Raw genomic sequence first — 10,533 nt, forward strand, 5'->3', positions numbered from 1 at the left:
TATTTTTGTCATAATTCTACTATTCCGTGCCAAATTAGCTCTGTTTTGTGTTTTGCTTTGGGGAATAATTATTTTAAAGGTCAGCTAGAGAGTAATCAAATCTTTCTCTACAATGTTCATGCTGCAAATCCACTGCCATGCCCCTTGACATCTTCCTCTGGTGCTGTGCTGGTGATTCGGGTCAATTAGAGGTGTGCTTGTGAATTTCGTTAGTGTGTAGATGAAAAGGAGAAAGCTGTCAGTCAAAGGCCACTCTGGCTTTGTATCTGAGGGGCTGCGAGGGGCTCTAAACCTGTATTTGTATGAATAAAAATGAAGGGATTTAGGAGCAGACTTGTCAAAAAATCTGCCCTTCGCTGCAGCAGAGGGGGTTGAGGGGAGAGGAGGGTGGAAGGAAAGAAGTGAAGATTTGAGGAGCTGAAGCTCAGTGACTTCTGCATAAAAAAGATACAACTGAAAAAAGTGAGCAGGAGAGAAAATAAAACATATGCCAGAATCAAAGGCTCTCCTCTGCACTCTTCCAGTCTGAGGTATAGTCCAGCAATAAAAAAAAAATCCACAGAATTATTCAACAAGAGACTGAGACAGATTTATCTGACTGATGACAATCCTATAGGGGAGAGACTCCCTGTCAATGTCAAATAAGAGACAAAGACTCAATCTGCAGCTCAAAAACAATGCTGCAGATGTTAGGACACCAAATACAATAAGGTTCTCTTCACACATTCTCATATTCAGTATTCAACACTGGGTGTTTGTGCTTATATGCGGCAATAATTCAAATCTTAGAGCCAATTTGTCACCATCAGTTGCTTGTTTTCAATTCCAGTGCAGTGCCTGGATTAGACTTAATGCAGCCCACATGGGCATTTGTGTCACTGTGGCGGCTACTAGTCTCTAGTGCTCAGTAACACAGTCATGGTCACAATGCAACACCACAAGATAGATAAAGGTTCAAAATGTCATGAACTGAACTGGTATTAAATTGTAACTGTGAACAACAATGATCTAAAGATTTTATGGGTTTAATGGTGAACACAATCCATGGTTCAGAAACAAGCTCAAATTAGGGGTCAGAGCTCTGAATCTTTGCTATGATCAATGAGAAAAACTAAAACCACTGTTGATGTAAGAACTTCTCAATGCTTATAAAGCATACTAAACTGAACGTCCTGTCCCAAACGGTTCAGCATCACAACATAAAAACTTACACAACTACAAGATGTTGATGATAAAAATTTACTCCAGGACTGATCCGACAGTTCAGTCTGCTGGCCTTTACTTTTTCAGCAGTATGTGTGCATTTATACAGGCTCATGTTGTACAAAGGAACACCCCGCTGCTGTCTTTTCCATCCAGTGGCCATCTGAAAAATGTAAAACCGTAACTGTAAAGCTTTTGCCCAGTTTTGTTAATTTTTTAATTACAAGTGCAATGTTCGGAGCACAGTTCTTTGAGTTTAACAACCACAAACCTTTGTAGGACAGAAAACACCACAATTCTTTGCAAGTCAGTTTAGACAGATGCTGGCCCCAAAACTGCGGAAAGCATTCAATTATACGGGTCGAATGAGGTTAGAGATGGGGCATTAGATATCAAGCTCAGTCCAACCCACCACATTTAAATCAGAGGAAAGACTCCTGCTTTCTGGGGCTGATTTGCCTGGCTGATGGAGCAAGATGGAGCTGAGGCATCACAACACATGGTCCATCACTGCCCTTCTTCAACTGTGCTCTCATTGTTTGGGAGTCGAGAGAGGACCTAACATTTTCCAGGAGTTGAAGGAAACTTTTTTTCTGCTTTCAGAAAAGAGAGGCAACACTTCCTTTCCCAGAACAATTTATCTCTCTGCTTGACAAGCCTCCCTGCTATATTTACCCAACTAAAATTGCAGATGATATACTTCCAGCTGCACTAGACTCCAGCTCTATGGCACATGGTCCTGTCAATCACAGTAGTTACAACAGAGCAGGACCGCCAGAGCAGCGAAACCCTCAGCCAAACAGAAAGAGCAACACAGAAAGATGGAAAAAAACTAAAATAAGAGAAGAGAGACAGACTGGGGCTGAGAAACCTTGTGGGGGCTAATTCATATTTCCTTTGCTGGATGGCTTTTGTTGTTAGAGGGCACAGAGATACGCACCAGAGTGAATGAAATTACTGTGCTTTCATTAAGCAGACAGCTGGGCTGCTGCAAAGCCTCAAAGCCGCAGCACAACACAGCCCACCCGCAAGATTTCCTACCAAAATATGTCTTTTCTTAGCTGTTTCTGAGACACAGCTAGAGAGATCTATTAAGACTGTTATACTGCTGAAAAACAAAACAAATTGATCAGTCTGTCAAGCACAGAATTCAGCTCTACTGTGGTTATTTGAGCTCCATTTTGTCTCTCATCAGGGCATGGAAGTAACATTTGAGGGGCTGAGTGCACAGGGGATTTGGGCTTAAGGATGCAACCAAGCCTTCAAACATCCTTGACATGGACTCATTACTTCATGCAAATGATTTAAGAAAACTGAGAAAACATTTCAATTTCATATTCGACTTCCATTCTGCTCAAATACAGTAACTTCAATGGAATCATTTCAAGGGATGGTCACTGAGGAACACAGGCTTTTGGTGATTTGAAGGCTGAAGGGAAAGGGTTACTGGGAGAGGAAAGGGAAAGAGCGGGGTTAAACAGTACTGTGGATTCCTCCTCAGCCAGCAGCGCCTGTCCATCTTAGTGGCAGAGACATTCCCTGGAGGAAGACAGCAGTGGTGGGGGCTCGGACTGTGCAGCCCCATGTGTTGCATCTTTCCCATTGTTTACGACTTATACAACTGTAGAGGAGGGTTGTGGGAGCTGCCAGGACTGTCATTGCAAAGGCATGACAACATGCAGGACTGTCCTCAGAGCCAGCCTGGGTCTCTCAGAGAGAGGGAGGAGGTGTCAGACAGCACCACTCTAACGCATATGTGGACTCACAAATTATCAGTCATCACACTCAGTGATAAAGCAATTACACTGGAGAAAGTCCATGTTCAAACTTAATCCTCACAACTGAGAAACTGGGGCCTGACATGGCTTGAACCTTTAACTGAATATCAAAATAGTTAGCAATTATCTCTTCTCTCTCTTAGTTGACTAATCAACTAATTGCTTTAGCTCTAATTAGGACACAACTCTGTACAACACACTGCAGTGTGACTGGGCAAAAGTCATGAGTTATATAATATTTATCAGAGTTACAGGGCAGTGTATGAATGAAAATGTATCAGGAACAGCAGAGTATTTTTAATATTGGACGCATCGGCACAACTTGGTGAATCTAACAGGCCTACTATCTGCAAATGTAAGCCTTCTCATCTTCTACCTGAGCTTCAAATCATCACACTGGTGAGATGAGAAGGAAACTCACAATAACAACAAAGAATTTTCTCTTATCTGATACAGTTTTGTGTTTATTAAGAACAGGCTAAGCATTACAACTGTGACCAAAACAATAATCCAAAAATAGATTTTTCCCCATGTGAGCTATTCATCTGGAATCAGCAGCAGTATGTTATTAATCTGTGAGACAATTGAAAGTCATCTGTAGTCTAATCAGTTTTGAAAGCTGAGCCAAGGAGGTAACATGAGCAAACTCATACAACTTGTGTACATTTCAAATTACTCTGGGCAATCAAGTCTTAATTTGCAACATAAAACATCCTACCCATAGCTTCACACAACGTCACATGGTGTCAGGACCTAACCTAAATCTGTGAAAAACAACATCTAAAGCATCATCCTAGACTCTGATTTAAAAAACAACACTGACTCCAGAATAGGCAGGGCATGTTCTCTACTTCTATCATATTTACCCTTAAGTCCTTCTAGGTACATCTCACCACTCAGCAGCCACCTTTGCAACAGCCTCAAGGAGTTATTTCCTTCTATTTAAAAGAATGGGGAGAGAGCCATAGCTTCACTTTCAACAGTCACTGGGACATAAAATCTGTTTAAAAACTGTGTAAAAGGTTTGGAGATTTTGCCCCAAAATAAGGTTTAAAATACCTTTTCTACATGTTATGTAGTATTGCTACCACTCATGGAAGGTTTCATGATACCAACCTCTTTTACAGCTCAATCCAAGGTGCCATGACATGACACTGTTAGCTCATCCCACCAGAACTCTTTCAAGAGGTTATGTTTGATGTTTAAATAAATACAGTTTATGCATCACACAAGTTTTTGTTTTAATATCCTCTTCTTCCAGGCTTATTCCAGTCTGTCTGCACCTTTTGCCACCGACAGTTGAAAATGTTGTAAAACTCAACTGCGCACATGCATCAGTGCAACAACATGATTGGTACATACATAGATCTGCTGGAAATAAAGGAATAGTACTGACAAACATATTTCTGTTTTTTTTGATCAACTGTACAGGAATTCTGATACAGGACAGATTTTCCTTTGAATGCTACACCAGTAACATCTTAAAAAATAAGCTGTGTTCATACATGCACTGCAACACTGGACATTACCTGGAGGAGCTGCATGTGTGAAAGCAAATCTCCAAATCAGTTGAACCGGGTATTAAACAGGACGTTATCCTGCCAACTCCCTAATACAAATCTGTATAATGTCTGACTGAGCTGATGTATGAATAGAGCAGGTCTTTGTCTGAAGAATTCACAGTGGGTTTGTTGATGCCATTTCTGTTCTCTCTTTTGCAGTGTCTCCTGCATGCTTTACCCAAGCACCACTCCTCACCTAAGCCAAATGGAGTATTTCCAGTAGGTGAGAACACATCTCCAGGTTGTGCGCTGCATGTGTAATACGGAATCTCCAGAGAATGTCTGGACCCGATTATCAGGATATTAATCAGAGTTCATATATGAAAACAACTAAACAGATATTAGGAGTTGAGAGATTTACTTTGAACTGTATTACAGGTTAATATTGTGCCAATGTATGGCTTAATCTCCCTTGTTTGTACAGAGCCACATGCACTCTATCACTAGACAACATTTACCTTCAGTGTCTTCTCAAAATAAGAACATTTTAATAATATTCAAACACAGCAATACTGGTACACCTTGGGAAATGATCCAATAGAGAAACTGGAGAAATCAAGCAATGTTGCGAGATTACATTGACAAGTCTGTAGAGCCAAGACGTTTCTCAGCTTCTCGGTGGAAATTTACAGAGCTCGCCTGATTAAATATCCCCTTACTATTCAGACAACAAAGGGGAAACGGCACTCACAGTGCTAACTCTCTAAGGTTTATTCTAGTAATATGTTAAAACAAGAAAAACTGACAGACAGGAGTGATGGTTAGTCCCCACTTCTTTGATGAACTGTATCAGAATCAGACTTTAAGTATTTACTTTAATTTTACTAATATCCTGAATATTTCAGAAAAATTCAGGATGTTTTCACAACTAACCTTTGTGTAGTTCAAACTAACTAAAAGCCTATTTGGTTCAGTTCACCTAGGCTGGTGTGAAAGCTGTCAGTCAAACTGCTTGGTCCACACTGTTCAAACTGGTACTGATCCCTTTATTTTACACACAACAGCCCCACATACCTTTAATGTTGTTCAGTATTTCCTTTAGATGGCCAAAGCTGTTGAGTAAAGGGTCTTGTTCTTCATCCTAGGCAGAGAAAACACATGATTAGAAAATGATGGGAGCAAGGATCATCTAAGACATTACTTGAATAAATTAATTTATTAATAAGTACATCACTTTAAAAATTCTATTCTGCATAAAAAGACAAAGCCAACATGTTGACTCTTGACAGAAAAAGCACCTTGTTGCATTATAGCTTAACAATGTGAGCCAGCAGATCTTGCTCCAAGTTATGGACTACAACTGTTTTTTCATGTGGTTAGCAGGTTAAAGATATCAGTCCCTGATTAAATAGCTGGAATACAACCAGGATTGAGAACCTATCGCATTAGGACAATCTCAAAAACCTCATCTACTTTTAAGATGTCACGGTCTATAAGACATAGTTAGCTGTGACTTCCAAACAGAGTCTACCTTATATTATTGATCAAGAACAGTGACTGGCAATCGCTCGACATACTTGGATCTGGATGTATGCCAACGTTTGTTTACACTGCAGCAGCTGTTCATGGTGTCCAGGTTCACTGTTCTTGATCAATACTGCACCAATTCCAAAGAATTTTGTCCCTATCAATTGTTTACACCCAAAAACATGAGTTATCCCTTTCTACATATAAACATATATTATGCAAAAGTTTGGTTTTACCTCCACTGTTTCATTCAGAGTCTTTGGTCATGTGACTTGGCTCGACTCGTATATTTACATTTAGCATCTGACACGTCAAAGCATCCCTCAAGGAGATCAGGCTGACTACTTTAAATAAAATGCATTTGTTGGATAATGATGTTTGTGCTTTACTGTTGTTTATATGTAGGCTATTATATGGTTATTTAAAAATATGTTATTAATCCCAGACATATTGGCCATCCAAAAAAAAGTATAACATAAACTCTGCTCACAAATTGTGTAAAAATAGGCCAGATCTGGATGTGACAACAGAAAAACATAAGTTTACAAAATTAAGCAGCATCCACATTGGTACTAATTAAGTCAATATTACAACTAATGGTTTTGGCCCAGGGTCATGTATGCTTTATAATATAAGTTTAGCTCTCTCAGGTCAGGCTCACAGTATATGGTGATGGTCACAGCTGATTTACCTCAAGTCACGTCACCTAATTTACGTCAAACATAAATGTCATTATAATTTGATGACATCACAGGTAACCTTGACTGGCGTCCACCTGTGGTAAGTTCAATTGACTTGATCTGGAAAGGCACAAACCCACAGCCGACAATGCACATCAGGGCAAAACCCAAGCCATGAGGTCTATGGAACTGTCTGCAGAGCTCAGAGAGAGGATTGTGTCAAAGCACAGATCTGAAGACGGCTACGAAAAACTTTCTGCTGCATTGAGCGTTGCCAAGAGCACAGTGGCCTCTGCAATTCTTATATGGAAGAGGTTTGGAACAACCAGGACTCTTCCTAGAACTGGCCACCTGGCCCAAATGAGTAATCAGGGCAGAAAGCCTTGGTAAGCAAGGTGACCAAGAACCTCACGGTCACTCTGGTTGAGCTCCAGAGATCCTGTGTGGTGGTGGAGAAACTTCCAGAAGGATACACTGATAGAGAACTGAGAGTGAGAAAGGAATTGACTGGCTACAGTAACTCAGTCAGCTGATGAGGAACCACTGCTACCATTTGTTTTCCTTTCCTAATGTCTGAGTGTAAAAGGACAACCTGTGTTGTTTTTGTAAATATTGTAATGTTATGGTCAGATGCATATTTTCACAATTCACAGTGGCCAAACTTCACACGTGTAACTTACCAAAGGAGTATGAGTATTCCATCTGGAGTTCCTCTTGATAGCGCCAACAACAGTGCTGATTTCACCCTGGACGATATAGATGTTTTTGTCCACCATGCTGCTGTTCTGAGACAAAAACAGAGGTGGGGATGGTTGGTTTCAGAGGAAATTTAAGCCAGGGCTGGGTTATATCTCTATATTATCACTTATAGTCCTTCTATAGAGCTACTCGGTACAGATACTCATTGTTTCATAATTCTAAGTGTCCTGGTTCACAGCAGCTAATTGTTGATGGATTACAACAGGTTATATTCTATTAAAATATATTTTTAAATACAGGAATTTGTTCATTAGGACAGTTTGTCCCAAAGTGCTTTAAGAGTATTTTTAAATGTGTCAATGTCTGTCACTTTTCCATCACACAAAAAAAAGATACACCTCATTAGAATGACAGCTACCGCCTGTCTTGTACAGTCAACAAATGAGCAACACAACTGTTTCCTTGAATATAAAATTATGTAAAGTGCACATTAAAATTGTATTTGTAAACACACTTCCTGGTTATATAACTGTCCAAAAATAATGTATTTTCCTTGGCAAATGCACAAAAAACATACATAATACATCTATATTTTTTAGGCCCACATTGCGCAGCCCTACCACTTACAAGTAACCACTGCTTACACATCACATTTAACAAAGATGGACATGTTCACTTACAAAAGCTGCAAATGCAAAGTTCGTTCTTGAGATACACATATATACACGCACACATATATGTGTGTGTGTGTGTGTGTGTGTGTGTGTGTTGGAATCCATTATTTGTGATAAATAAACTAAATAAAACTAAATCGAATATAAAAATCTGAAAAGCTACAAAAAGTATATGAAAATGTAGTCACCAAGCTTAAAGTCAAACTAAAAACTCCCACCTTCAAATGAATACAGAATCTAAGAACCAAACAGCAAATTTCCATGTCTACATTGACAATGCCTAAAACCAACATGGATAACCAAACAGAATCCAAATGACATGCTGTTCATATTTGACAAGCAGTACATCTCAAAATGGTTGGATTAACCTTTTTCCTTGTGTCATAAAAAACATACCATATAATACTCTTATTTGAGTGTAGAGACTGGGTGACTGAGGCCACATTCTTTCAAATTCATGGCAAGCAGCCTATTCAAAATAATAAGAGGATGAAGGTATGATAGGTAGAGGCTCGACTGTAGGGACAGAGTGAGAGGCTTACAGCAGATAAGATGGTCAGATAAATCAAACTTCACTAGGGATGTAGCGATTAAGTTTTTTACACCACCATTGTAATCTGAATCAATGATGTTGAGTCCTGATCTAACATTATATTTTCCAACACAATAGAGCTGCACAGTCTACACGGTAGATTCAGACACAGTCAGAGGAAAACGGTAAAAGAGCCAAAAAGACACCGAGCCCACAGCTCAGGGGCAGTCAGTGGTCAGATAGATTCATCTGATATTCATTTTATTGGCCACAGCTGTTTCAGCATGATACAGAATTATTTGTGCAGCCTGAATTCAGAAACAACAGACCTCTCTTTTCACAACTTTGGTAAAACAAAAAATTATTATTTCAATTTACCTGCAGGTTTGTTGGGCAGCTTTAGACAGTGATGCCACCTAAACTGGTCATGTCAAGTTTAATTTAATTTAGCCCAATATCACAAGTTTGTCTGAGGGGGATTTACAATGTGTATACTGTAGGCTTTTCAATGAATGTCGTCAAATTCCCTCAGTCTGAACTCTGAATTATGCTACTTAAGACTCAGGTTCACATGCATGACAGCTGAGGGGCCACAGGAACTCCCTACTCTTTAGAATAGTAGCTATCCACCTTTAACAGTGTTTATTACACTGGCGGGTGTTTTCTACGGCTGTTTTAATGATGCTAGCTTGTGCTTATAGTCAGACTAGCAGGACTTGACTTCCTCCCTTATTCTCGGATTCCAGTGACAGATGGCAGTTCATGTTGACTTATGATAACAACCAGCTGAATGTCACGATACCACAACATCTCTGCCTGTAACTTTACCAGAGATACAGAAACAGTCAACCAACACCAACAGTCCAGCGCTTCCAAACGTCAATCTATCGTGTCATAATTAAACCCCCTTCACGTGTTATTTAAGTGTAGCATAATACAGCCATATTCTAGCCATACTAATAAATGATACAATCCAGTTACTTGGCTGTCAGGTGAGCTAGGAAGGTGCTAGCCGGCTAATGAGATAAAGTCAGTAGCGTCTACTCCAAGGCAAAGCTAAGAAGCTAGCTCTCAATCACATTATGGGGTCTGAAGGACTGAAAGACAAGCACAAACAAAATGAGAGGATACAAAAATACTATTTCATTCATCTATCAATGTACTGAAGTGTTAACACAGTCGTTGCATAAATAAGGTTACTTACCTGCACAGAAACCTGACAGCTAACTACCTAGCTTAGCTCAACTAGCTGTCAACTTGCTAAGGGTAACAAGATGTGTCTTCAGGGATTGTCCTCTTACCCAACAGTCATCTATTACTTGTATTTAATAAACCAAAAGAGAGACACACACGTTAACACGCTTATCTGGTCTTCTAGACATAGAAATATTACCTGTGTGTGGCTGTTATTTCAAAGACGGAGTCCTGCTGTAGCTAATGCTAGCCTAGCTCGGCAGGCTGTCAGGCTAGTCGGCCAACAGTGAATGAAGATGAGCAAAGTTCACTTCACTACGACAAATAGACAAACTAAAAAATGCGGACATTCCACTGCTTGATAACGTGATATTTCCAAACACCGCTTATTCATTCACTCTTCAAAAATGCTCCATTCATCAATAAATTCTGCACCTTCCCAGGCTGTCAATCTGGTCTTGGTAAACACACTGACGTGGAAAAACTCTGCACTCTCAACCTAGCATGATGAAAGAGATTTGATTGACAGGCTACTAAACTGACCACTGTAAGCGCCATATGGAGCTATAGAATACACGTAGACATAAGAGAATTTAACACTAAGCTGTATTCGCGCTTGAAATATTTTTGAAATTATATAGAAAAACAAGTAATCTAATATATATATATATATATATCACTTGTGTTACAGCGGTAAAAGGGCGGGACAAAGGTAGCGGCAGTGGAGTTAGGTTGGTTGCGCCG

At 39.7% G+C, this 10,533-nt stretch overlaps 1 protein-coding gene across 1 annotated transcript in view; it reads right to left on the bottom strand.

Moving 5' to 3' along the window:
* Positions 1 to 10,278, bottom strand: part of gbf1 (golgi brefeldin A resistant guanine nucleotide exchange factor 1) — a 76,878-nt gene extending 66,600 nt beyond the window's left edge. Inside the window, 3 exon segments of the mRNA XM_051076441.1 lie at positions 5,558 to 5,624; positions 7,371 to 7,475; positions 9,989 to 10,278. Of these exon segments, the coding sequence (XP_050932398.1) occupies positions 5,558 to 5,624; positions 7,371 to 7,466 (163 nt within the window). The 5' untranslated portion in view covers positions 7,467 to 7,475; positions 9,989 to 10,278.
* Between the last annotated feature and the right edge of the window lie 255 nt (positions 10,279 to 10,533).

The sequence above is a fragment of the Lates calcarifer genome, linkage group LG16_LG22 (assembly GCF_001640805.2).
Source record: "Lates calcarifer isolate ASB-BC8 linkage group LG16_LG22, TLL_Latcal_v3, whole genome shotgun sequence".
NCBI lineage: Eukaryota > Metazoa > Chordata > Actinopteri > Centropomidae > Lates > Lates calcarifer.